Source organism: Phalangium opilio, unplaced genomic scaffold (assembly GCF_054372755.1).
Source record: "Phalangium opilio isolate 3A_F unplaced genomic scaffold, DU_Popi_V2 ptg000032l_1, whole genome shotgun sequence".
NCBI classification, from domain to species: domain Eukaryota; kingdom Metazoa; phylum Arthropoda; class Arachnida; order Opiliones; family Phalangiidae; genus Phalangium; species Phalangium opilio.
This window is the reverse complement of record NW_028324159.1, coordinates 9,975,980-10,001,461: the sequence shown is the minus strand read 5'-3', so window position 1 is coordinate 10,001,461 and position 25,482 is coordinate 9,975,980. Positions and strand designations below refer to the sequence as shown.

The following is a 25,482-nucleotide window of genomic DNA, read 5'->3' as shown; positions in this document are numbered from 1 at the left end:
GATATGCATTAATGCAAACAATAGGTTAACACTGCGAAGGAGTTAATTTAGTAAAATTACTGAACTATTCAGCATTAATCTCGCTTCGCAACAAGGCTCCGTGTCTTAGTGGTTAAAGCGCCTGTCAAGTAAACGGGAGATCATGAGTTCGATTCTCGTTGTAGCCTCGTTGTTATGATACTTGAACTAGTTTTCGTAGCTATTATATTTTGAAAAACTAAAAATAATAGTTGCTTGAGATATGCATTAATGCAAACAATAGGTTAAAACTGCGAAGGAGTTAATTTAGTAAAATTACTGAACTATTCAGCATTAATCTCGCTTCGGAACCAGGGCTCCGTGGCTTAGTGGTTAAAGCGCCTGTCTTGTAAACAGGAGATCATGAGTTCGATTCTCGTCGGAGCCTCGTTGTTATGATACTTGAACTAATTTCCGTAGCTATTTAATTTTGAAAAACTAAAAATAATAGTTGCTTGAGATATGCATATATTCAAACAATAGGGTAAAACTGCGAAGGAGTTAATTTAGTAAAATTACTGAAATATTCAGCATTAATCTCGCTTCGGAACCGTGGCTTAGTGGTTAAAGCGCCTGTCTTGTAAACAGGAGATCATGAGTTCGATTCTCGTCGGAGCCTCGTTGTTATGATATTTGAACTAATTTCCGTAGCTATTTAATTTTGAAAAACTAAAAATAATAGTTGCTTGAGATATGCATATATTCAAACAATATTGTAAAACTGCGAAGGAGTTAATTTAGTAAAATTACTGAAATATTCAGCATTAATCTCGCTTCGGAACCGTGGCTTAGTGGTTAAAGCGCCTGTCTTGTAAACAGGAGATCATGAGTTCGATTCTCGTCGGAGCCTCGTTGTTATGATATTTGAACTAGTTTTCGTAGCTATTAAATTTTGAAAAACTAAAAATAATAGTTGCTTGAGATATGCATATATTCAAACAATAGGGTAAAACTGCGAAGGAGTTAATTTAGTAAAATTACTGAAATATTCAGCATTAATCTCGAATCGGAACAAGGGCTTCTTGCCTTAGTGGTGAAAGCGCCTGTCTCGTAAACAGGAGATCATGAGTTCGATTCTCGTTGGAGCCTCGTTGTTATGATACTTGAACTAGTTTTCGTAGCTATTATATTTTGAAAAACTAAAAATAATAGTTGCTTGAGATATGCATTAATGCAAACAATAGGTTAACACTGCGAAGGAGTTAATTTAGTAAAATTACTGAACTATTCAGCATTAATCTCGCTTCGCAACAAGGCTCCGTGGCTTGGTTGTTAAAGCGCCTGTCTCGTAAACAGGAGATCATGAGGTTAACGGTAATAGTTAGTATAGGGCGCTGTCGGTTAGCTGTGGCATAGGGGCTAGCCACCACCCCTCTATGCATTGTAAAGGCGTTAGATAAGTGGCAATAAGTCGCAAGATGACTTGATCCAGTTAGCTAGCTGAACTTAACCTGGTTTTAGTAAAATTACTGAAATATTCAGCATTAATCTCGCTTCGGAACCAGGGCTCCGTGGCTTAGTGGTTAAAGCGCCTGTCTTGTAAACAGGAGATCATGAGTTCGATTCTCGTCGGAGCCTTGTTGTTATGATATTTGAACTAGTTTTCGAAGCTATTAGTGCTTCTAACTTCTATCTGTTTTGCACGTAACCGCTATACAAACCTCAAAACAGATGAAAGTCGGTTACATAAACTGATTAATTTGTTTATCTACAACCGCCTATAAACCGAAATCCTATTATCCGTGCTCGTTATCTGTGGTCAATTTTATATAATTATCAAAACTGGTTTAGTATAGCTAAACAGGTGATAAAGCAGTTACACGCAGAGTCCATGCGTACTGTAAAATATATGAATGACTTTGGTAGTAGACAAGTCATATTTATTTATCAGATTTCATTTCAATTGAATGTTTTATTAACAAATCGGAACAATAGTACATAAATTGACGTATTCAGCGATTCCACCAATTTTTAAGACAAAGTAGAGCCGTAATGGTTTCAGGACATAAAGACCCCCGTTTGGGAGTCACAACGTCAGTTCCAAGTGAAAAAAGTCGTTCAGAGGGTACTGAAGATCCAGGAATTCCAAGGTAATCGCGGGCCATGATCGAGACTTTCTTATAATCGGTCTCGTGCATCTGCATTAAATAATGTCAAGTTATTTTGGACTACAACTAAAGGATTAATCATCCACGTGTATTGTAGGTTAATGTATCACCTTCCACCATTGCAAAATATCGCTATGCGGTGGCGCTACTTCAGCTTTCAAATAAATAAGTAATTCAGAGGCTTTTGTTGTTCGTTTGGCTCTTTTGGGATATAATGCTGACACGTTGACCCCGGTATAATTGTCTTGCATACATGACTCATTATGTACATCATCTATTTGGTGCAAGGTTGATACGTCATCGTAGTGCGAAGCGAAAACTGATACAATGACACTTTTAACCTTTTTGCAAAAGGTTACGTCATAATGGTCTTTAAGCCATTCAAGCTTCAGTGTTGGATTCATTGCTAACAATATGATATCGTTAATTTAGCTCAATCCTTTGAAAACTTGATGAATCGCACATGTAATATAATATTGCAATGTTTTCATAATGATACAGATCATAACATACCCATAGCAATCCACAAAGCAGAAGTATCGGAATGTTTGAAATACGTCTTTAGTTTACCAAGGGCATTCTTTCTAGCGTCTTTCATGGTTCCAGCTGACGTCTTTTCGGTTTCGTCCAATTTGTCCAGGATTAACTTGTACATTGGCATGATTATAGCTGCTGTAGGATACTTCGATTCGGAGATGCGATTTGTGGCAAAATCAAAGTCCTTGACGATGATATAAAATTCAATTACAAGAAAAATCTTAACCAAGCCAAGTAATAATAATAATAAACAAGAAAACAATATTTTGCTTGTCTCGAGAACCGTCTGCAAAATCCTAATCAGGCGAATTCTCTCGAAATTTTATAAGCGAATGTGGAAAAGGTTACTAGAGCAGACATTACTCTTAAAATATCAATCAAAGACTCTATTAGATGCCATTCTTCTGTATTCAACTGTAGGTTAAGTAAATCTCTGTCTGAACTTGTAATTGCGTCCAAAGCCTGCAAACGTGAAGAAATATGAGAAACCTTGAAGAATAATATGGAACCGTGCGTATGTACAGCTCTTTGCGTAATTGCTCTCTTTAGCATTGTATAAGTAGATCCCCATCTTGTCTTGACATCCAAGAGCAATTTGTTATCAGGAAGATCATAAATCACATTCAGCTCTGAAAATCTCTCTGATTTTGTGCGTGATATTCTAATTGTGCTTACAAGACGTCTTACCTGTTAAACGCGCAACCATTAAATACTTTAAGTATATTTGGGTACAAACTCATTTACTTTAGTCACTGCTGAACCAATAGTTATTGTCGTCGTTTCGGCAGATTCGTTTGGTTGCGTTAAATTTGAATCGTATTCATTCTCATGAGTGGCAACCGACCTCAAAGATTTTAATAAATCCTGCACGACAATGTTCAAAACATGAGCGAAACATCGAATTCGATTTTCAGATGAAAATCGAAAACCCAACTCGGCGGAACGCGTTTGTAATTCTTCGGTAAATGTATCGTTATTTCCCGCGTTATCCATTGTCACGGCTAGCACCTAAGCAGGGGTTTAGTCAACACTTCTTAAATATTCTTAAAAGGTTTTAAAACAATTACTTTAGTTATTTGGCGGTCGCTCAGAAGCTTTAAGAATTTATCGCAAATATTTTTTCCTGTATGACGCCCAGGAAAAAACATAAACCCCAACAAGATGTCGTGTCCATTCCATGATTCGTCGACCCAGTGACACGTTACAGCAATGAAGGGTAACATATTTGCTGATGTCCAACAATCATGTGTGAAGGACAATTGCCTCTCAGAGTTCTATTCAATTAAAAAGTAAACATTCCAAGTCCAATCATTTGACTTTGTTTACAACTGATATGACTTTACTAACCTTAAATAAATTGGTTATTACTTCTATTTCGGTATGGTATTCCTTTATAATATCAGTTTTAATTGTAGTATCTGATATTTGTAAATGGGTAAGAAACATGACAGGATTCAGGGAGCATAACATATCTCGGAAACTTTTATCTTCAACAATTTGAAATGCTTGGTCTGATAAAACGACAAATCTAACCAGTTGCAACCTTGCGTTTACTAATTCAGACTTGGAATGATCAAAGTTAAAAAACTTAAGCACTTGGTTAAAAATAAAAGTACATTTCCCATTGGTTTAATGGTAGCTAGTTGGAACATCACGATCAATGTTGGCAAACCTGCTAGGTTATTTTGAATAGATGATTTTGTTTGGTTAGTAATGGATTCTCTCGTCGTTAGTGCTTCCAACCGTCGTCTATGTTCGGTTACGCCAACTGATAAACTGGTTGAAGTTCAAACCGTTTTAATAAAAGATTAATGGATTTTTTCAACCAACTGCAGTTGACAGCTACCTGTTGTGATCCTATTTATACTCGTTATTGTTACATGTGTTTTATCCGTTTTTTTATCTAGTCTTACAATCCGCGATAACTGTTTATAGACATTTTTATCATTGAGTTTACGTCATTTGATACACAAAACCCTTTGGTTAGTTATCCGTTTGAGACAATGTGATCATATTGTAAATTATCATCGCTACGTTCAGTTTTGATTTGAAAAACAAACAATCGGGCTTTAAATGGCTACTTGTTCGGAAACGCGGAGTAGCAACGCGGAGCGGGGAAAAAGAAGTGAGGTTTGGAACCACTTTACCAAGGACAATGTTATCCAATCTGATGGTACATTTAAAGTATATGCTAAATGCGTTCATTGCTCTGGGTAAGTGAAATTGAATTTAAATTTAAACTAAATTTGTTAGCGGTCGTGGAATTATATTTTTCACTGTAATATTACATAACATTGGTAGTGGTAGATATTGCCAAGACTCAAAGACAAACCGTAGTACGGGAAATTTGCGCCATCACCTAGTTACTAAACACCCGGACAAGGTGCAACCTATGTTTGCAAAGGCTGGGAAACATCCTGACGTACCACTAGGCACGAATCGAGTAAAAACGCTTATTAAATAGCAATACACATTCCCCTGTTAGGTTTAGTGTTGTAAGTTGGTATCAAGGTATATTATTCAACTGGTTGCTTGACGACGAGAGAATCCATTACTAACCAAACAAAATCATCTATTCAAAATAACCTAGCAGGTTTGCCAACATTGATCGTGATGTTCCAACTAGCTACCATTAAACCAATGGGAAATGTACTTTTATTTTTAACCAAGTGCTTAAGTTTTTTAACTTTGATCATTCCAAGTCTGAATTAGTAAACGCAAGGTTGCAACTGGTTAGATTTGTCGTTTTATCAGACCAAGCATTTCAAATTGTTGAAGATAAAAGTTTCCGAGATATGTTATGCTCCCTGAATCCTGTCATGTTTCTTACCCATTTACAAATATCAGATACTACAATTAAAACTGATATTATAAAGGAATACCATACCGAAATAGAAGTAATAACCAATTTATTTAAGGTTAGTAAAGTCATATCAGTTGTAAACAAAGTCAAATGATTGGACTTGGAATGTTTACTTTTTAATTGAATAGAACTCTGAGAGGCAATTGTCCTTCACACATGATTGTTGGACATCAGCAAATATGTTACCCTTCATTGCTGTAACGTGTCACTGGGTCGACGAATCATGGAATGGACACGACATCTTGTTGGGGTTTATGTTTTTTCCTGGGCGTCATACAGGAAAAAATATTTGCGATAAATTCTTAAAGCTTCTGAGCGACCGCCAAATAACTAAAGTAATTGTTTTAAAACCTTTTAAGAATATTTAAGAAGTGTTGACTAAACCCCTGCTTAGGTGCTAGCCGTGACAATGGATAACGCGGGAAATAACGATACATTTACCGAAGAATTACAAACGCGTTCCGCCGAGTTGGGTTTTCGATTTTCATCTGAAAATCGAATTCGATGTTTCGCTCATGTTTTGAACATTGTCGTGCAGGATTTATTAAAATCTTTGAGGTCGGTTGCCACTCATGAGAATGAATACGATTCAAATTTAACGCAACCAAACGAATCTGCCGAAACGACGACAATAACTATTGGTTCAGCAGTGACTAAAGTAAATGAGTTTGTACCCAAATATACTTAAAGTATTTAATGGTTGCGCGTTTAACAGGTAAGACGTCTTGTAAGCACAATTAGAATATCACGCACAAAATCAGAGAGATTTTCAGAGCTGAATGTGATTTATGATCTTCCTGATAACAAATTGCTCTTGGATGTCAAGACAAGATGGGGATCTACTTATACAATGCTAAAGAGAGCAATTACGCAAAGAGCTGTACATACGCACGGTTCCATATTATTCTTCAAGGTTTTTCATATTTCTTCACGTTTGCAGGCTTTGGACGCAATTACAAGTTCAGACAGAGATTTACTTAACCTACAGTTGAATACAGAAGAATGGCATCTAATAGAGTCTTTGATTGATATTTTAAGAGTAATGTCTGCTCTAGTAACCTTTTCCACATTCGCTTATAAAATTTCGAGAGAATTCGCCTGATTAGGATTTTGCAGACGGTTCTCGAGACAAGCAAAATATTGTTTTCTTGTTTATTATTATTATTACTTGGCTTGGTTAAGATTTTTCTTGTAATTGAATTTTATATCATCGTCAAGGACTTTGATTTTGCCACAAATCGCATCTCCGAATCGAAGTATCCTACAGCAGCTATAATCATGCCAATGTACAAGTTAATCCTGGACAAATTGGACGAAACCGAAAAGACGTCAGCTGGAACCATGAAAGACGCTAGAAAGAATGCCCTTGGTAAACTAAAGACGTATTTCAAACATTCCGATACTTCTGCTTTGTGGATTGCTATGGGTATGTTATGATCTGTATCATTATGAAAACATTGCAATATTATATTACATGTGCGATTCATCAAGTTTTCAAAGGATTGAGCTAAATTAACGATATCATATTGTTAGCAATGAATCCAACACTGAAGCTTGAATGGCTTAAAGACCATTATGACGTAACCTTTTGCAAAAATGTTAAAAGTGTCATTGTATCAGTTTTCGCTTCGCACTACGATGACGTATCAACCTTGCACCAAATAGATGATGTACATAATGAGTCATGTATGCAAGACAATTATACCGGGGTCAACGTGTCAGCATTATATCCCAAAAGAGCCAAACGAACAACAAAAGCCTCTGAATTACTTATTTATTTGAAAGCTGAAGTAGCGCCACCGCATAGCGATATTTTGCAATGGTGGAAGGTGATACATTAACCTACAATACACGTGGATGATTAATCCTTTAGTTGTAGTCCAAAATAACTTGACATTATTTAATGCAGATGCACGAGACCGATTATAAGAAAGTCTCGATCATGGCCCGCGATTACCTTGGAATTCCTGGATCTTCAGTACCCTCTGAACGACTTTTTTCACTTGGAACTGACGTTGTGACTCCCAAACGGGGGTCTTTATGTCCTGAAACCATTACGGCTCTACTTTGTCTTAAAAATTGGTGGAATCGCTGAATACGTCAATTTATGTACTATTGTTCCGATTTGTTAATAAAACATTCAATTGAAATGAAATCTGATAAATAAATATGACTTGTCTACTACCAAAGTCATTCATATATTTTACAGTACGCATGGACTCTGCGTGTAACTGCTTTATCACCTGTTTAGCTATACTAAACCAGTTTTGATAATTATATAAAATTGACCACAGATAACGAGCACGGATAATAGGATTTCGGTTTATAGGCGGTTGTAGATAAACAAATTAATCAGTTTATGTAACCGACTTTCATCTGTTTTGAGGTTTGTATAGCGGTTACGTGCAAAACAGATAGAAGTTAGAAGCACTAATAGCTTCGAAAACTAGTTCAAATATCATAACAACAAGGCTCCGACGAGAATCGAACTCATGATCTCCTGTTTACAAGACAGGCGCTTTAACCACTAAGCCACGGAGCCCTGGTTCCGAAGCGAGATTAATGCTGAATATTTCAGTAATTTTACTAAAACCAGGTTAAGTTCAGCTAGCTAACTGGATCAAGTCATCTTGCGACTTATTGCCACTTATCTAACGCCTTTACAATGCATAGAGGGGTGGTGGCTAGCCCCTATGCCACAGCTAACCGACAGCGCCCTATACTAACTATTACCGTTAACCTCATGATCTCCTGTTTACAAGACAGGCGCTTTAACCACTAAGCCACGGAGCCCTGGTTCCGAAGCGAGATAAATGCTGAATAGTTCAGTAATTTTACTAAATTAACTCCTTAACTCTATTGTTTGCATTAATGCATATCTCAAGCAACTATTATTTTTAGTTTTTCAAAATTTAATAGCTACGAAAACTAGTTCAAATATCATAACAACGAGGCTTCGACGAGAATTGAACTCATGATCTCCTGTTTACGAGACAGGCGCTTTAACCACCAAGCCACGGAGCCTTGTTGCGAAGCGAGATTAATGCTGAATAGTTCAGTAATTTTACTAAATTAACTCCTTCGCAGTGTTAACCTATTGTTTGCATTAATGCATATCTCAAGCAACTATTATTTTTAGTTTTTCAAAATTTAATAGCTACAAAAACTAGTTCAAATATCACAACAACGAGGCTCCGACGAGAATCGATCTCATGATCTCCTGTTTACAAGACAGGCGCTTTAACCACTAAGCCACGGAGCCCTGGTTCCGAAGCGAGATTAATGCTGAATAGTTCAGTAATTTTACTAAATTAACTCCTTCGCAGTGTTAACCTATTGTTTGCATTAATGCATATCTCAAGCAACTATTATTTTTAGTTTTTCAAAATTTAATAGCTACGAAAACTAGTTCAAATATCATAACAACGAGGCTCCGACGAGAATCGATCTCATGATCTCCTGTTTACGAGACAGGCGCTTTAACCACCAAGCCACGGAGCCTTGTTGCGAAGCGAGATTAATGCTGAATAGTTCAGTAATTTTACTAAATTAACTCCTTCGCAGTGTTAACCTATTGTTTGCATTAATGCATATCTCAAGCAACTATTATTTTTAGTTTTTCAAAATTTAATAGCTACGAGAACTAGTTAAGGTATCATAACAACGAGGCTCCGACGAGAATCGAATTCATGATCTCCTGTTTACAAGACAAGCACTTTAACCACTATGCCACGGAGCCCTGGTTCCGAAGCGAGATCAATGCTGAATATTTCAGTAATTTTACTAATTTAACTCCTTCGCAGTTTTACCCTATTGTTTGCATTAATGCATATCTCAAGCAACGTTTTTCAAAATTTTATAGCTACGAAAACTAATTCAAGTATCATAACAAAGAGGCTCCGACGAGAATCGAACTCATGATCTCCTGTTTACGAGACAGGAGCTTTAACCACTAAGACACGGAGCCTTGTTGCGAAGCGAGATTAATGCTGAATAGTTCAGTAATTTTACTAAATTAACTCCTTCGCAGTGTTAACCTATTGTTTTCATTAATGCATATCTCAAGCAACTATTATTTTTAGTTTTTCAAAATTTAATAGCTTCGAAAACTAGTTCAAATATCATAACAACAAGGCTCCGACGAGAATCGAACTCATGATCTCCTGTTTACAAGACAGGCGCTTTAACCACTAAGCCACGGAGCCCTGGTTCCGAAGCGAGATTAATGCTGAATATTTCAGTAATTTTACTAAAACCAGGTTAAGTTCAGCTAGCTAACTGGATCAAGTCATCTTGCGACTTATTGCCACTTATCTAACGCCTTTACAATGCATAGAGGGGTGGTGGCTAGCCCCTATGCCACAGCTAACCGACAGCGCCCTATACTAACTATTACCGTTAACCTCATGATCTCCTGTTTACAAGACAGGCGCTTTAACCACTAAGCCACGGAGCCCTGGTTCCGAAGCGAGATAAATGCTGAATAGTTCAGTAATTTTACTAAATTAACTCCTTCGCAGTTTTACTCTATTGTTTGCATTAATGCATATCTCAAGCAACTATTATTTTTAGTTTTTCAAAACTTAATAGCTACGAAAACTAGTTCAAATATCATAACAACGAGGCTTCGACGAGAATTGAACTCATGATCTCCTGTTTACGAGACAGGCGCTTTAACCACCAAGCCACGGAGCCTTGTTGCGAAGCGAGATTAATGCTGAATAGTTCAGTAATTTTACTAATTTAACTCCTTCGAAGTTTTACCCTTTTGTTTGCATTAATGCATATCTCAAGCAACGTTTTTCAAAATTTAATAGCTTCGAAAACTAGTTCAAATATCATAACAACAAGGCTCCGACGAGAATCGAACTCATGATCTCCTGTTTACAAGACAGGCGCTTTAACCACTAAGCCACGGAGCCCTGGTTCCGAAGCGAGATTAATGCTGAATATTTCAGTAATTTTACTAAAACCAGGTTAAGTTCAGCTAGCTAATTGGACCAAGTCATCTTGCGACTTATTGCCACTTATCTAACGCCTTTACAATGCATAGAGGGGTGGTGGCTAGCCCCTATGCCACAGCTAACCGACAGCGCCCTATACTAACTATTACCGTTAACCTCATGATCTCCTGTTTACAAGACAGGCGCTTTAACCACTAAGCCACGGAGCCCTGGTTCCGAAGCGAGATAAATGCTGAATAGTTCAGTAATTTTACTAAATTAACTCCTTCGCAGTTTTACTCTATTGTTTGCATTAATGCATATCTCAAGCAACTATTATTTTTAGTTTTTCAAAACTTAATAGCTACGAAAACTAGTTCAAATATCATAACAACGAGGCTTCGACGAGAATTGAACTCATGATCTCCTGTTTACGAGACAGGCGCTTTAACCACCAAGCCACGGAGCCTTGTTGCGAAGCGAGATTAATGCTGAATAGTTCAGTAATTTTACTAAATTAACTCCTTCGCAGTGTTAACCTATTGTTTGCATTAATGCATATCTCAAGCAACTATTATTTTTAGTTTTTCAAAATTTAATAGCTACAAAAACTAGTTCAAATATCATAACAACGAGGCTCAAACAAGAATCGAACTCATGATCTCCTGTTTACAAGACAGGCGCTTTAACCACTAAGCCACGGTTCCAAAGCGAGATTAATGCTGAATATTTCAGTAATTTTACTAAATTAACTCCTTCGCAGTTTTACTCTATTGTTTGAATATATGCATATCTCAAGCAACTATTATTTTTAGTTTTTCAAAATTTAATAGCTACGGAAATTAGTTCAAGTATCATAACAACGAGGCTCCGACGAGAATCGAACTCATGATTTCCTGTTTACGAGACACGCGCTTTAACCACCAAGCCACGGAGCCTTGTTGCGAAGCGAGATTAATGCTGAATAGTTCAGTAATTTTACTAAATTAACTCCTTCGCAGTTTTAACCTATTGTTTGCATTAATGCATATCTCAAGCAACAATTATTATTAGTTTTTCAAAATTTAATAGCTACTAAAACTAGTTCAAATATCACAACAACGAGGCTCCGACGAGAATCGATCTCATGATCTCCTGTTTACGAGACAGGCGCTTTAACAACCAAGCCACGGAGCCTTGTTGCGAAGCGAGATTAATGCTGAATAGTTCAGTAATTTTACTAAATTAACTCCTTCGCAGTGTTAACCTATTAATTGCATTAATGCATATCTCAAGCAACTATTATTATTAGTTTTTCAAAATTTAATAGCTACGAAAACTAGTTCAAATATCATAACAACGAGGCTCCGACGAGAATCGAACTCATGATCTACTGTTTACTTGACAGGCGCTTTAACCAATAAGACACGGAGCCTTGTTGCGAAGCGAGATTAATGCTGAATAGTTCAGTAATTTTACTAAATTAACTCCTTCGCAGTGTTAACCTATTGTTTGCATTAATGCATATCTCAAGCAACTATTATTTTTAGTTTTTCAAAATATAATAGCTACGAAAACTAGTTCAAGTATCATAAGAAAGAGGCTCCGACGAGAATCGAACTCATGATCTCCTGTTTACGAGACAGGCGCTTTAACCACTAAGCCACGGTTCCGAAGCGAGATTAATGATGAATATTTCAGTAATTTTACTAAATTTACTCCTTCGCAGTTTTACCCTATTGTTTGCATTAATGCATATCTCAAGCAACTATTATTATTAGTTTTTCAAAATTTAATAGCTACGAAAACTAGTTCAAGTATCATAACAACGAGGCTCCAACGAGAATCGAACTCATGATCTCCTGTTTACGAGACAGGCGCTTTCACCACTAAGGCAAGAAGCCCTTGTTCCGATTCGAGATTAATGCTGAATATTTCAGTAATTTTACTAAATTAACTCCTTCGCAGTTTTACCCTATTGTTTGAATATATGCATTTCTCAAGCAACTATTATTTTTAGTTTTTCAAAATTTAATAGCTACGAAAACTAGTTCAAATATCATAACAACGAGGCTCCGACGAGAATCGAACTCATGATCTCCTGTTTACAAGACAGGCGCTTTAACCACTAAGCCACGGTTCCGAAGCGAGATTAATGCTGAATATTTCAGTAATTTTACTAAATTAACTCCTTCGCAGTTTTACCCTATTGTTTGAATATATGCATATCTCAAGCAACTATTATTTTTAGTTTTTCAAAATTAAATAGCTACGGAAATTAGTTCAAATATCATAACAACGAGGCTCCGACGAGAATCGAACTCATCATCTCCTGTTTACAAGACAGGCGCTTTAACCACTAAGCCACGGTTCCGAAGCGAGATTAATGCTGAATATTTCAGTAATTTTACTAAATTAACTCCTTCGCAGTTTTACCCTATTGTTTGAATATATGCATATCTCAAGCAACTATTATTTTTAGTTTTTCAAAATTAAATAGCTACGGAAATTAGTTCAAGTATCATAACAACGAGGCTCCGACGAGAATCGAACTCATGATCTCCTGTTTACAAGACAGGCGCTTTAACCACTAAGCCACGGAGCCCTGGTTCCGTAGCGAGATTAATGCTGAATAGTTCAGTAATTTTACTAAATTAACTCCTTCGCAGTTTTAACCTATTGTTTGCATTAATGCATATCTCAAGCAACTATTATTTTTAGTTTTTCAAAATATAATAGCTACGAAAACTAGTTCAAGTATCATAACAACGAGGCTACAACGAGAATCGAACTCATGATCTCCCGTTTACTTGACAGGCGCTTTAACCACTAAGACACGGAGCCTTGTTGCGAAGCGAGATTAATGCTGAATAGTTCAGTAATTTTACTAAATTAACTCCTTCGCAGTGTTAACCTATTGTTTGCATTAATGCATATCTCAAGCAACTATTATTTTTAGTTTTTCAAAATTTAATAGCTACAAAAACTAGTTCAAATATCATAACAACGAGGCTCCGACGAGAATCGAACTCATGATCTCCTGTTTACAAGACAGGCGCTTTAACCACTAAGCCACGGTTCCGAAGCGAGATTAATGCTGAATATTTCAGTAATTTTACTAAATTAACTCCTTCGCAGTTTTACTCTATTGTTTGAATATATGCATATCTCAAGCAACTATTATTTTTAGTTTTTCAAAATTTAATAGCTACGGAAATTAGTTCAAGTATCATAACAACGAGGCTCCGACGAGAATCGAACTCATGATCTACTGTTTACTTGACAGGCGCTTTAACCACCAAGCCACGGAGCCTTGTTGCGAAGCGAGATTAATGCTGAATATTTCAGTAATTTTACTAATTTAACTCCTTCGAAGTTTTACCCTATTGTTTGCATTAATGCATATCTCAAGCAACGTTTTTCAAAATTTAATAGCTTCTAGTGCTTCCAACCGTCGTCTATGTTCGGTTACGCCAACTGATAAACTGGTTGAAGTTCAAACCGTTTTAATAAAAGATTAATGGATTTTTTCAACCAACTGCAGTTGACAGCTACCTGTTGTGATCCTATTTATACTCGTTATTGTTACATGTGTTTTATCCGTTTTTTTATCTAGTCTTACAATCCGCGATAACTGTTTATAGACATTTTTATCATTGAGTTTACGTCATTTGATACACAAAACCCTTTGGTTAGTTATCCGTTTGAGACAATGTGATCATATTGTAAATTATCATCGCTACGTTCAGTTTTGATTTGAAAAACAAACAATCGGGCTTTAAATGGCTACTTGTTCGGAAACGCGGAGTAGCAACGCGGAGCGGGGAAAAAGAAGTGAGGTTTGGAACCACTTTACCAAGGACAATGTTATCCAATCTGATGGTACATTTAAAGTATATGCTAAATGCGTTCATTGCTCTGGGTAAGTGAAATTGAATTTAAATTTAAACTAAATTTGTTAGCGGTCGTGGAATTATATTTTTCACTGTAATATTACATAACATTGGTAGTGGTAGATATTGCCAAGACTCAAAGACAAACCGTAGTACGGGAAATTTGCGCCATCACCTAGTTACTAAACACCCGGACAAGGTGCAACCTATGTTTGCAAAGGCTGGGAAACATCCTGACGTACCACTAGGCACGAATCGAGTAAAAACGCTTATTAAATAGCAATACACATTCCCCTGTTAGGTTTAGTGTTGTAAGTTGGTATCAAGGTATATTATTCAACTGGTTGCTTGACGACGAGAGAATCCATTACTAACCAAACAAAATCATCTATTCAAAATAACCTAGCAGGTTTGCCAACATTGATCGTGATGTTCCAACTAGCTACCATTAAACCAATGGGAAATGTACTTTTATTTTTAACCAAGTGCTTAAGTTTTTTAACTTTGATCATTCCAAGTCTGAATTAGTAAACGCAAGGTTGCAACTGGTTAGATTTGTCGTTTTATCAGACCAAGCATTTCAAATTGTTGAAGATAAAAGTTTCCGAGATATGTTATGCTCCCTGAATCCTGTCATGTTTCTTACCCATTTACAAATATCAGATACTACAATTAAAACTGATATTATAAAGGAATACCATACCGAAATAGAAGTAATAACCAATTTATTTAAGGTTAGTAAAGTCATATCAGTTGTAAACTAAGTCAAATGATTGGACTTGGAATGTTTACTTTTTAATTGAATAGAACTCTGAGAGGCAATTGTCCTTCACACATGATTGTTGGACATCAGCAAATATGTTACCCTTCATTGCTGTAACGTGTCACTGGGTCGACGAATCATGGAATGGACACGACATCTTGTTGGGGTTTATGTTTTTTCCTGGGCGTCATACAGGAAAAAATATTTGCGATAAATTCTTAAAGCTTCTGAGCGACCGCCAAATAACTAAAGTAATTGTTTTAAAACCTTTTAAGAATATTTAAGAAGTGTTGACTAAACCCCTGCTTAGGTGCTAGCCGTGACAATGGATAACGCGGGAAATAACGATACATTTACCGAAGAATTACAAACGCGTTCCGCCGAGTTGGGTTTTCGATTTTCATCTGAAAATCGAATTCGATGTTTCGCTCATGTTTTGAACATTGTCGTGCAGGATTTATTAAAATCTTTGAGGTCGGTTGCCACTCATGAGAATGAATACGATTCAAATTTAACGCAACCAAACGAATCTGCCGAAACGACGACAATAACTATTGGTTCAGCAGTGACTAAAGTAAATGAGTTTGTACCCAAATATACTTAAAGTATTTAATGGTTGCGCGTTTAACAGGTAAGACGTCTTGTAAGCACAATTAGAATATCACGCACAAAATCAGAGAGATTTTCAGAGCTGAATGTGATTTATGATCTTCCTGATAACAAATTGCTCTTGGATGTCAAGACAAGATGGGGATCTACTTATACAATGCTAAAGAGAGCAATTACGCAAAGAGCTGTACATACGCACGGTTCCATATTATTCTTCAAGGTTTCTCATATCTCTTCACGTTTGCAGGCTTTGGACGCAATTACAAGTTCAGACAGAGATTTACTTAACCTACAGTTGAATACAGAAGAATGGCATCTAATAGAGTCTTTGATTGATATTTTAAGAGTAATGTCTGCTCTAGTAACCTTTTCCACATTCGCTTATAAAATTTCGAGAGAATTCGCCTGATTAGGATTTTGCAGACGGTTCTCGAGACAAGCAAAATATTGTTTTCTTGTTTATTATTATTATTACTTGGCTTGATTAAGATTTTTCTTGTAATTGAATTTTATATCATCGTCAAGGACTTTGATTTTGCCACAAATCGCATCTCCGAATCGAAGTATCCTACAGCAGCTATAATCATGCCAATGTACAAGTTAATCCTGGACAAATTGGACGAAACCGAAAAGACGTCAGCTGGAACCATGAAAGACGCTAGTAAGAATGCCCTTGGTAAACTAAAGACGTATTTCAAACATTCCGATACTTCTGCTTTGTGGATTGCTATGGGTATGTTATGATCTGTATCATTATGAAAACATTGCAATATTATATTACATGTGCGATTCATCAAGTTTTCAAAGGATTGAGCTAAATTAACGATATCTTATTGTTAGCAATGAATCCAACACTGAAGCTTGAATGGCTTAAAGACCATTATGACGTAACCTTTTGCAAAAAGGTTAAAAGTGTCATTGTATCAGTTTTCGCTTCGCACTACGATGACGTATCAACCTTGCACCAAATAGATGATGTACATAATGAGTCATGTATGCAAGACAATTATACCGGGGTCAACGTGTCAGCATTATATCCCAAAAGAGCCAAACGAACAACAAAAGCCTCTGAATTACTTATTTATTTGAAAGCTGAAGTAGCGCCACCGCATAGCGATATTTTGCAATGGTGGAAGGTGATACATTAACCTACAATACACGTGGATGATTAATCCTTTAGTTGTAGTCCAAAATAACTTGACATTATTTAATGCAGATGCACGAGACCGATTATAAGAAAGTCTCGATCATGGCCCGCGATTACCTTGGAATTCTTGGATCTTCAGTACCCTCTGAACGACTTTTTTCACTTGGAACTGACGTTGTGACTCCCAAACGGGGGTCTTTATGTCCTGAAACCATTACGGCTCTACTTTGTCTTAAAAATTGGTGGAATCGCTGAATACGTCAATTTATGTACTATTGTTCCGATTTGTTAATAAAACATTCAATTGAAATGAAATCTGATAAATAAATATGACTTGTCTACTACCAAAGTCATTCATATATTTTACAGTACGCATGGACTCTGCGTGTAACTGCTTTATCACCTGTTTAGCTATACTAAACCAGTTTTGATAATTATATAAAATTGACCACAGATAACGAGCACGGATAATAGGATTTCGGTTTATAGGCGGTTGTAGATAAACAAATTAATCAGTTTATGTAACCGACTTTCATCTGTTTTGAGGTTTGTATAGCGGTTACGTGCAAAACAGATAGAAGTTAGAAGCACTAATAGCTTCGAAAACTAGTTCAAATATCATAACAACAAGGCTCCGACGAGAATCGAACTCATGATCTCCTGTTTACAAGACAGGCGCTTTAACCACTAAGCCACGGAGCCCTGGTTCCGAAGCGAGATTAATGCTGAATATTTCAGTAATTTTACTAAAACCAGGTTAAGTTCAGCTAGCTAACTGGATCAAGTCATCTTGCGACTTATTGCCACTTATCTAACGCCTTTACAATGCATAGAGGGGTGGTGGCTAGCCCCTATGCCACAGCTAACCGACAGCGCCCTATACTAACTATTACCGTTAACCTCATGATCTCCTGTTTACAAGACAGGCGCTTTAACCACTAAGCCACGGAGCCCTGGTTCCGAAGCGAGATAAATGCTGAATAGTTCAGTAATTTTACTAAATTAACTCCTTCGCAGTTTTACTCTATTGTTTGCATTAATGCATATCTCAAGCAACTATTATTTTTAGTTTTTCAAAATTTAATAGCTACGAAAACTAGTTCAAATATCATAACAACGAGGCTTCGACGAGAATTGAACTCATGATCTCCTGTTTACGAGACAGGCGCTTTAACCACCAAGCCACGGAGCCTTGTTGCGAAGCGAGATTAATGCTGAATAGTTCAGTAATTTTACTAAATTAACTCCTTCGCAGTGTTAACCTATTGTTTGCATTAATGCATATCTCAAGCAACTATTATTTTTAGTTTTTCAAAATTTAATAGCTACGGAAATTAGTTCAAGTATCATAACAACGAGGCTCCGACGAGAATCGAACTCATGATCTCCTGTTTACAAGACAGGCGCTTTAACCACTAAGCCACGGAGCCCTGGTTCCGAAGCCAGATTAATGCTGAATAGTTCAGTAATTTTACTAAATTAACTCCTTCGCAGTTTTAACCTATTGTTTGCATTAATGCATATCTCAAGCAACAATTATTATTAGTTTTTCAAAATTTAATAGCTACGAAAACTAGTTCAAATATCATAACAACGAGGCTCCGACGATAATCGAACTCATGATTTCCTGTTTTTGAGACACGCGCTTTAACCACCAAGCCACGGAGCCTTGTTGCGAAGCGAGATTAATGCTGAATAGTTCAGTAATTTTACTAAATTAACTCCTTCGCAGTTTTAACCTATTGTTTGCATTAATGCATATCTCAAGCAACAATTATTATTAGTTTTTCAAAATTTAATAGCTACGAAAACTAGTTCAAATATCATAACAACGAGGCTCCGACGAGAATCGATCGCATGATCTCCTGTTTACGAGACAGGCGCTTTAACCACCAAGCCACGGAGCCTTGTTGCGAAGCGAGATTAATGCTGAATAGTTCAGTAATTTTACTAAATTAACTCCTTCGCAGTGTTAACCTATTGTTTGCATTAATGCATATCTCAAGCATGTATTATTTTTAGTTTTTCAAAATTTAATAGCTACGGAAATTAGTTCAAGTATCATAACAACGAGGCTCCGACGAGAATCGAACTCATGATCTACTGTTTACTTGACAGGCGCTTTAACCAATAAGACACGGAGCCTTGTTGCGAAGCGAGATTAATGCTGAATAGTTTGTCAACTTTTAATAATATTCAGGCGGTTAAAGAATTTTTATTCAAGTGAGGATAAATAGAAGTGTAGTGAAGATTAATCGTCACAACGAAGAATTTATTTATTTATTTATTTAAAATTAGCAGCAATTAGTAACGGGTCTGTTGATTCATGGGATGGCGGTTGAATTGAGGCTTCCCAAGGTGACAGTGTTGAACATAATATTCATATTAGAGATTAATGATGAATATTTCAGTAATTTTACTAAATTTACTCCTTCGCAGTTTTACCCTATTGTTTGCATTAATGCATATCTCAAGCAACTATTATTTTTAGTTTTTCAAAATTTAATAGCTACGGAAATTAGTTCAAGTATCATAACAACGAGGCTCCGACGAGAATCGAACTCATGATCTCCTGTTTACAAGACAGGCGCTTTAACCACTAAGCCACGGAGCCCTGGTTCCGAAGCGAGATTAATGCTGAATAGTTCAGTAATTTTACTAAATTAACTCCTTCGCAGTTTTAACCTATTGTTTGCATTAATGCATATCTCAAGCAACAATTATTATTAGTTTTTCAAAATTTAATAGCTACGAAATCTAGTTCAAATATCATAACAACGAGGCTCCGACGAGAATCGATCGCATGATCTCCTGTTTACGAGACAGGCGCTTTAACCACCAAGCCACGGAGCCTTGTTGCGAAGCGAGATTAATGCTGAATAGTTCAGTAATTTTACTAAATTAACTCCTTCGCAGTGTTAACCTATTGTTTGCATTAATGCATATCTCAAGCATGTATTATTTTTAGTTTTTCAAAATTTAATAGCTACGGAAATTAGTTCAAGTATCATAACAACGAGGCTCCGACGAGAATCGAACTCATGATCTACTGTTTACTTGACAGGCGCTTTAACCAATAAGACACGGAGCCTTGTTGCGAAGCGAGATTAATGCTGAATAGTTCAGTAATTTTACTAAATTAACTCCTTCGCAGTGTTAACCTATTGTTTGCATTAATGCATATCTCAAGCAACTATTATTTTTAGTTTTTCAAAATATAATAGCTACGAAAACTAGTTCAAGTATCATAACAACGAGGCTTCGACGAGAATCGAACTCATGATCTCCTGTTTACGAGACAGGCGCTTTAACCACTAAGCCACGGTTCCGAAGCGAGATTAATGATGAATATTTCAGTAATTTTACTAAATTAACTCCTTCGCAGTTTTACCCTATTGTTTGAATATATGCATATCTCAAGCAACTATTATTTTTAGTTTTTCAAAATTTAATAGCTACGAAAACTAGTTCAAATATCATAACAACGAGGCTCTGACGAGAATCGAACTCATGATCTCCTGTTTACAAGACAGGCGCTTTAACCACTAAGCCACGGTTCCGAAGCGAGATTAAATCTGAATATTTCAGTAATTTTACTAAATTAACTCCTTCGCAGTTTTACTCTATTGTTTGAATATATGCATATCTCAAGCAACAATTATTTTTAGTTTTTCAAAATTTAATAGCTACGGAAATTAGTTCAAGTATCATAACAACGAGGCTCCGACGAGAATCGAACTCATGATCTCCCGTTTACTAGACAGCCGCTTTAACCACTAAGCCACGGAGCCCTGGTTCCGAAGCGAGATTAATGCTGAATAGTTCAGTAATTTTACTAAATTAACTCCTTCGCAGTTTTAACCTATTGTTTGCATTAATGCATATCTCAAGCAACAATTATTATTAGTTTTTCAAAATTTAATAGCTACGAAAACTAGTTCAAATATCATAACAACGAGGCTCCGACGATAATCGAACTCATGATTTCCTGTTTACGAGACACGCGCTTTAACCACCAAGCCACGGAGCCTTGTTGCGAAGCGAGATTAATGCTGAATAGTTCAGTAATTTTACTAAATTAACTCCTTCGCAGTTTTAACCTATTGTTTGCATTAATGCATATCTCAAGCAACAATTATTATTAGTTTTTCAAAATTTAATAGCTACGAAAACTAGTTCAAATATCATAACAACGAGGCTCCGACGAGAATCGATCGCATGATCTCCTGTTTACGAGACAGGCGCTTTAACCACCAAGCCACGGAGCCTTGTTGCGAAGCGAGATTAATGCTGAATAGTTCAGTAATTTTACTAAATTAACTCCTTCGCAGTGTTAACCTATTGTTTGCATTAATGCATATCTCAAGCATGTATTATTTTTAGTTTTTCAAAATTTAATAGCTACGGAAATTAGTTCAAGTATCATAACAACGAGGCTCCGACGAGAATCGAACTCATGATCTACTGTTTACTTGACAGGCGCTTTAACCAATAAGACACGGAGCCTTGTTGCGAAGCGAGATTAATGCTGAATAGTTCAGTAATTTTACTAAATTAACTCCTTCGCAGTGTTAACCTATTGTTTGCATTAATGCATATCTCAAGCAACTATTATTTTTAGTTTTTCAAAATATAATAGCTACGAAAACTAGTTCAAGTATCATAACAACGAGGCTTCGACGAGAATCGAACTCATGATCTCCTGTTTACGAGACAGGCGCTTTAACCACTAAGCCACGGTTCCGAAGCGAGATTAATGATGAATATTTCAGTAATTTTACTAAATTTACTCCTTCGCAGTTTTACCCTATTGTTTGCATTAATGCATATCTCAAGCAACTATTATTTTTAGTTTTTCAAAATTTAATAGCTACGGAAATTAGTTCAAGTATCATAACAACGAGGCTCCGACGAGAATCGAACTCATGATCTCCTGTTTACAAGACAGGCGCTTTAACCACTAAGCCACGGAGCCCTGGTTCCGAAGCGAGATTAATGCTGAATAGTTCAGTAATTTTACTAAATTAACTCCTTCGCAGTTTTAACCTATTGTTTGCATTAATGCATATCTCAAGCAACAATTATTATTAGTTTTTCAAAATTTAATAGCTACGAAAACTAGTTCAAATATCATAACAACGAGGCTCCGACGATAATCGAACTCATGATTTCCTGTTTACGAGACACGCGCTTTAACCACCAAGCCACGGAGCCTTGTTGCGAAGCGAGATTAATGCTGAATAGTTCAGTAATTTTACTAAATTAACTCCTTCGCAGTTTTAACCTATTGTTTGCATTAATGCATATCTCAAGCAACAATTATTAGTTTTTCAAAATTTAATAGCTACGAAAACTAGTTCAAATATCATAACAACGAGGCTCCGACGAGAATCGATCTCATGATCTCCTGTTTACGAGACAGGCGCTTTAACCACCAAGCCACGGAGCCTTGTTGCGAAGCGAGATTAATGCTGAATAGTTCAGTAATTTTACTAAATTAACTCCTTCGCAGTGTTAACCTATTGTTTGCATTAATGCATATCTCAAGCAACTATTATTTTTAGTTTTTCAAAATTTAATAGCTACGAAAACTAGTTCAAATATCATAACAACGAGGCTTCGACGAGAATTGAACTCATGATCTCCTGTTTACGAGACAGGCGCTTTAACCACCAAGCCACGGAGCCTTGTTGCGAAGCGAGATTAATGCTGAATATTTCAGTAATTTTACTAAATTAACTCCTTCGCAGTTTTACCCTATTGTTTGAATATATGCATATCTCAAGCAACTATTATTTTTAGTTTTTCAAAATTTAATAGCTACGAAAACTAGTTCAAATATCATAACAACGAGGCTCTGACGAGAATCGAACTCATGATCTCCTGTTTACAAGACAGGCGCTTTAACCACTAAGCCACGGTTCCGAAGCGAGATTAAATCTGAATATTTCAGTAATTTTACTAAATTAACTCCTTCGCAGTTTTACTCTATTGTTTGAATATATGCATATCTCAAGCAACAATTATTTTTAGTTTTTCAAAATTTAATAGCTACGGAAATTAGTTCAAGTATCATAACAACGAGGCTCCGACGAGAATCGAACTCATGATCTCCCGTTTACTAGACAGCCGCTTTAACCACTAAGCCACGGAGCCCTGGTTCCGAAGCGAGATTAATGCTGAATAGTTCAGTAATTTTACTAAATTAACTCCTTCGCAGTTTTAACCTATTGTTTGCATTAATGCATATCTCAAGCAACAATTATTATTAGTTTTTCAAAATTTAATAGCTACGAAAACTAGTTCAATTATCATAACAACGAGGCTCCGACGAGAATCGAACTCATGATTTTCTGTTTACGAGACAGGCGCTTTAACCACCAAGCCACGGAGCCTTGTTGCGAAGCGAGATTAATGCTGAATAGTTCAGTAATTTTACTAAATTAACTCCTTCGCAGTTTTAACCTATTGTTTGCATTAATGCATATCTCAAGCAACAATTATTATTAGTTTTTCAAAATTTAATAGCTACGAAAACTAGTTCAAGTATCATAACAACGAGGCTTCGACGAGAATCGAACTCATGATCTCCTGTTTACGAGACAGGCGCTTTAACCACTAAGCCACGGTTCCGAAGCGAGATTAATGATGAATATTTCAGTAATTTTACTAAATTTACTCCTTCGCAGTTTTACCCTATTGTTTGCATTAATGCATATCTCAAGCAACTATTATTTTTAGTTTTTCAAAATTTAATAGCTACGGAAATTAGTTCAAGTATCATAACAACGAGGCTCCGACGAGAATCGAACTCATGATCTCCTGTTTACAAGACAGGCGCTTTAACCACTAAGCCACGGAGCCCTGGTTCCGAAGCGAGATTAATGCTGAATAGTTCAGTAATTTTACTAAATTAACTCCTTCGCAGTTTTAACCTATTGTTTGCATTAATGCATATCTCAAGCAACAATTATTATTAGTTTTTCAAAATTTAATAGCTACGAAAACTAGTTCAAATATCATAACAACGAGGCTCCGACGATAATCGAACTCATGATTTCCTGTTTACGAGACACGCGCTTTAACCACCAAGCCACGGAGCCTTGTTGCGAAGCGAGATTAATGCTGAATAGTTCAGTAATTTTACTAAATTAACTCCTTCGCAGTTTTAACCTATTGTTTGCATTAATGCATATCTCAAGCAACAATTATTAGTTTTTCAAAATTTAATAGCTACGAAAACTAGTTCAAATATCATAACAACGAGGCTCCGACGAGAATCGATCTCATGATCTCCTGTTTACGAGACAGGCGCTTTAACCACCAAGCCACGGAGCCTTGTTGCGAAGCGAGATTAATGCTGAATAGTTCAGTAATTTTACTAAATTAACTCCTTCGCAGTGTTAACCTATTGTTTGCATTAATGCATATCTCAAGCAACTATTATTTTTAGTTTTTCAAAATTTAATAGCTACGAAAACTAGTTCAAATATCATAACAACGAGGCTTCGACGAGAATTGAACTCATGATCTCCTGTTTACGAGACAGGCGCTTTAACCACCAAGCCACGGAGCCTTGTTGCGAAGCGAGATTAATGCTGAATATTTCAGTAATTTTACTAAATTAACTCCTTCGCAGTTTTACCCTATTGTTTGAATATATGCATATCTCAAGCAACTATTATTTTTAGTTTTTCAAAATTTAATAGCTACGAAAACTAGTTCAAATATCATAACAACGAGGCTCTGACGAGAATCGAACTCATGATCTCCTGTTTACAAGACAGGCGCTTTAACCACTAAGCCACGGTTCCGAAGCGAGATTAAATCTGAATATTTCAGTAATTTTACTAAATTAACTCCTTCGCAGTTTTACTCTATTGTTTGAATATATGCATATCTCAAGCAACAATTATTTTTAGTTTTTCAAAATTTAATAGCTACGGAAATTAGTTCAAGTATCATAACAACGAGGCTCCGACGAGAATCGAACTCATGATCTCCCGTTTACTAGACAGCCGCTTTAACCACTAAGCCACGGAGCCCTGGTTCCGAAGCGAGATTAATGCTGAATAGTTCAGTAATTTTACTAAATTAACTCCTTCGCAGTTTTAACCTATTGTTTGCATTAATGCATATCTCAAGCAACAATTATTATTAGTTTTTCAAAATTTAATAGCTACGAAAACTAGTTCAATTATCATAACAACGAGGCTCCGACGAGAATCGAACTCATGATTTTCTGTTTACGAGACAGGCGCTTTAACCACCAAGCCACGGAGCCTTGTTGCGAAGCGAGATTAATGCTGAATAGTTCAGTAATTTTACTAAATTAACTCCTTCGCAGTTTTAACCTATTGTTTGCATTAATGCATATCTCAAGCAACAATTATTATTAGTTTTTCAAAATTTAATAGCTACGAAAACTAGTTCAAATATCATAACAACGAGGCTCCGACGAGAATCGAACTCATGATCTCCTGTTTACGAGACAGGCGCTTTAACCACCAAGCCACGGAGCCTTGTTGCGAAGCGAGATTAATGCTGAATAGTTCAGTAATTTTACTAAATTAACTCCTTCGCAGTGTTAACCTATTGTTTGCATTAATGCATATCTCAAGC

The 25,482-nt window shown here is 36.4% G+C and overlaps 2 protein-coding genes and 31 non-coding genes across 33 annotated transcripts; 4 read left to right on the top strand and 29 right to left on the bottom strand.

The window, feature by feature from the left end:
* The first annotated feature begins 333 nt into the window (after window positions 1-333).
* Window positions 334-406, top strand: TRNAT-UGU (transfer RNA threonine (anticodon UGU)). The gene has a single exon. It is a non-coding gene; the product is annotated as a tRNA-Thr (tRNA).
* Window positions 407-564: 158 nt separating this feature from the next.
* Window positions 565-637, top strand: TRNAT-UGU (transfer RNA threonine (anticodon UGU)). Its single transcript has one exon. It is a non-coding gene; the product is annotated as a tRNA-Thr (tRNA).
* Window positions 638-795: 158 nt separating this feature from the next.
* On the top strand, window positions 796-868 carry TRNAT-UGU (transfer RNA threonine (anticodon UGU)). Its single transcript has one exon. It is a non-coding gene; the product is annotated as a tRNA-Thr (tRNA).
* A 655-nt stretch (window positions 869-1,523) lies between these two features.
* Window positions 1,524-1,596, top strand: TRNAT-UGU (transfer RNA threonine (anticodon UGU)). Its single transcript has one exon. It is a non-coding gene; the product is annotated as a tRNA-Thr (tRNA).
* Window positions 1,597-1,956: 360 nt separating this feature from the next.
* Window positions 1,957-2,700, bottom strand: LOC149686006 (uncharacterized). The gene is made up of 3 exons (XM_089871151.1): window positions 2,640-2,700; window positions 2,237-2,532; window positions 1,957-2,156 (listed from the first exon to the last, which is right to left on the bottom strand). The coding sequence occupies exons 1-3, from the start codon at window positions 2,641-2,643 to the stop codon at window positions 1,971-1,973; spliced, it is 486 nt and encodes a 161-aa protein (XP_089727277.1). The 5' UTR covers window positions 2,644-2,700; the 3' UTR covers window positions 1,957-1,970.
* LOC149686005 (uncharacterized) lies at window positions 2,688-4,329 on the bottom strand. The gene is made up of 7 exons (XM_089870887.1): window positions 4,011-4,329; window positions 3,731-3,937; window positions 3,408-3,671; window positions 3,186-3,350; window positions 3,027-3,125; window positions 2,738-2,847; window positions 2,688-2,706 (listed from the first exon to the last, which is right to left on the bottom strand). The coding sequence occupies exons 1-7, from the start codon at window positions 4,131-4,133 to the stop codon at window positions 2,688-2,690; spliced, it is 987 nt and encodes a 328-aa protein (XP_089727013.1). The 5' UTR covers window positions 4,134-4,329.
* A 3,666-nt stretch (window positions 4,330-7,995) lies between these two features.
* On the bottom strand, window positions 7,996-8,068 carry TRNAT-UGU (transfer RNA threonine (anticodon UGU)). The gene has a single exon. It is a non-coding gene; the product is annotated as a tRNA-Thr (tRNA).
* Window positions 8,069-8,477: 409 nt separating this feature from the next.
* On the bottom strand, window positions 8,478-8,550 carry TRNAT-CGU (transfer RNA threonine (anticodon CGU)). Its single transcript has one exon. It is a non-coding gene; the product is annotated as a tRNA-Thr (tRNA).
* Window positions 8,551-8,715: 165 nt separating this feature from the next.
* On the bottom strand, window positions 8,716-8,788 carry TRNAT-UGU (transfer RNA threonine (anticodon UGU)). The gene has a single exon. It is a non-coding gene; the product is annotated as a tRNA-Thr (tRNA).
* A 166-nt stretch (window positions 8,789-8,954) lies between these two features.
* On the bottom strand, window positions 8,955-9,027 carry TRNAT-CGU (transfer RNA threonine (anticodon CGU)). The gene has a single exon. It is a non-coding gene; the product is annotated as a tRNA-Thr (tRNA).
* Window positions 9,028-9,420: 393 nt separating this feature from the next.
* TRNAT-CGU (transfer RNA threonine (anticodon CGU)) lies at window positions 9,421-9,493 on the bottom strand. Its single transcript has one exon. It is a non-coding gene; the product is annotated as a tRNA-Thr (tRNA).
* A 165-nt stretch (window positions 9,494-9,658) lies between these two features.
* Window positions 9,659-9,731, bottom strand: TRNAT-UGU (transfer RNA threonine (anticodon UGU)). Its single transcript has one exon. It is a non-coding gene; the product is annotated as a tRNA-Thr (tRNA).
* Window positions 9,732-10,148: 417 nt separating this feature from the next.
* TRNAT-CGU (transfer RNA threonine (anticodon CGU)) lies at window positions 10,149-10,221 on the bottom strand. The gene has a single exon. It is a non-coding gene; the product is annotated as a tRNA-Thr (tRNA).
* A 154-nt stretch (window positions 10,222-10,375) lies between these two features.
* Window positions 10,376-10,448, bottom strand: TRNAT-UGU (transfer RNA threonine (anticodon UGU)). The gene has a single exon. It is a non-coding gene; the product is annotated as a tRNA-Thr (tRNA).
* Window positions 10,449-10,865: 417 nt separating this feature from the next.
* On the bottom strand, window positions 10,866-10,938 carry TRNAT-CGU (transfer RNA threonine (anticodon CGU)). Its single transcript has one exon. It is a non-coding gene; the product is annotated as a tRNA-Thr (tRNA).
* A 634-nt stretch (window positions 10,939-11,572) lies between these two features.
* TRNAT-CGU (transfer RNA threonine (anticodon CGU)) lies at window positions 11,573-11,645 on the bottom strand. Its single transcript has one exon. It is a non-coding gene; the product is annotated as a tRNA-Thr (tRNA).
* Window positions 11,646-12,042: 397 nt separating this feature from the next.
* On the bottom strand, window positions 12,043-12,121 carry TRNAT-CGU (transfer RNA threonine (anticodon CGU)). Its single transcript has one exon. It is a non-coding gene; the product is annotated as a tRNA-Thr (tRNA).
* A 397-nt stretch (window positions 12,122-12,518) lies between these two features.
* TRNAT-UGU (transfer RNA threonine (anticodon UGU)) lies at window positions 12,519-12,591 on the bottom strand. Its single transcript has one exon. It is a non-coding gene; the product is annotated as a tRNA-Thr (tRNA).
* Window positions 12,592-12,980: 389 nt separating this feature from the next.
* On the bottom strand, window positions 12,981-13,053 carry TRNAT-UGU (transfer RNA threonine (anticodon UGU)). Its single transcript has one exon. It is a non-coding gene; the product is annotated as a tRNA-Thr (tRNA).
* A 404-nt stretch (window positions 13,054-13,457) lies between these two features.
* TRNAT-UGU (transfer RNA threonine (anticodon UGU)) lies at window positions 13,458-13,530 on the bottom strand. The gene has a single exon. It is a non-coding gene; the product is annotated as a tRNA-Thr (tRNA).
* A 3,959-nt stretch (window positions 13,531-17,489) lies between these two features.
* On the bottom strand, window positions 17,490-17,562 carry TRNAT-UGU (transfer RNA threonine (anticodon UGU)). Its single transcript has one exon. It is a non-coding gene; the product is annotated as a tRNA-Thr (tRNA).
* A 417-nt stretch (window positions 17,563-17,979) lies between these two features.
* Window positions 17,980-18,052, bottom strand: TRNAT-CGU (transfer RNA threonine (anticodon CGU)). The gene has a single exon. It is a non-coding gene; the product is annotated as a tRNA-Thr (tRNA).
* A 165-nt stretch (window positions 18,053-18,217) lies between these two features.
* Window positions 18,218-18,290, bottom strand: TRNAT-UGU (transfer RNA threonine (anticodon UGU)). The gene has a single exon. It is a non-coding gene; the product is annotated as a tRNA-Thr (tRNA).
* A 1,111-nt stretch (window positions 18,291-19,401) lies between these two features.
* On the bottom strand, window positions 19,402-19,474 carry TRNAT-UGU (transfer RNA threonine (anticodon UGU)). Its single transcript has one exon. It is a non-coding gene; the product is annotated as a tRNA-Thr (tRNA).
* Window positions 19,475-21,762: 2,288 nt separating this feature from the next.
* TRNAT-UGU (transfer RNA threonine (anticodon UGU)) lies at window positions 21,763-21,835 on the bottom strand. The gene has a single exon. It is a non-coding gene; the product is annotated as a tRNA-Thr (tRNA).
* Window positions 21,836-22,236: 401 nt separating this feature from the next.
* On the bottom strand, window positions 22,237-22,309 carry TRNAT-CGU (transfer RNA threonine (anticodon CGU)). The gene has a single exon. It is a non-coding gene; the product is annotated as a tRNA-Thr (tRNA).
* Window positions 22,310-22,474: 165 nt separating this feature from the next.
* TRNAT-CGU (transfer RNA threonine (anticodon CGU)) lies at window positions 22,475-22,547 on the bottom strand. The gene has a single exon. It is a non-coding gene; the product is annotated as a tRNA-Thr (tRNA).
* Window positions 22,548-23,182: 635 nt separating this feature from the next.
* Window positions 23,183-23,255, bottom strand: TRNAT-CGU (transfer RNA threonine (anticodon CGU)). Its single transcript has one exon. It is a non-coding gene; the product is annotated as a tRNA-Thr (tRNA).
* Window positions 23,256-23,651: 396 nt separating this feature from the next.
* TRNAT-UGU (transfer RNA threonine (anticodon UGU)) lies at window positions 23,652-23,724 on the bottom strand. Its single transcript has one exon. It is a non-coding gene; the product is annotated as a tRNA-Thr (tRNA).
* Window positions 23,725-24,125: 401 nt separating this feature from the next.
* TRNAT-CGU (transfer RNA threonine (anticodon CGU)) lies at window positions 24,126-24,198 on the bottom strand. Its single transcript has one exon. It is a non-coding gene; the product is annotated as a tRNA-Thr (tRNA).
* Window positions 24,199-24,363: 165 nt separating this feature from the next.
* Window positions 24,364-24,436, bottom strand: TRNAT-CGU (transfer RNA threonine (anticodon CGU)). Its single transcript has one exon. It is a non-coding gene; the product is annotated as a tRNA-Thr (tRNA).
* A 635-nt stretch (window positions 24,437-25,071) lies between these two features.
* On the bottom strand, window positions 25,072-25,144 carry TRNAT-CGU (transfer RNA threonine (anticodon CGU)). Its single transcript has one exon. It is a non-coding gene; the product is annotated as a tRNA-Thr (tRNA).
* Window positions 25,145-25,309: 165 nt separating this feature from the next.
* TRNAT-CGU (transfer RNA threonine (anticodon CGU)) lies at window positions 25,310-25,382 on the bottom strand. The gene has a single exon. It is a non-coding gene; the product is annotated as a tRNA-Thr (tRNA).
* Window positions 25,383-25,482: the final 100 nt, after the last annotated feature.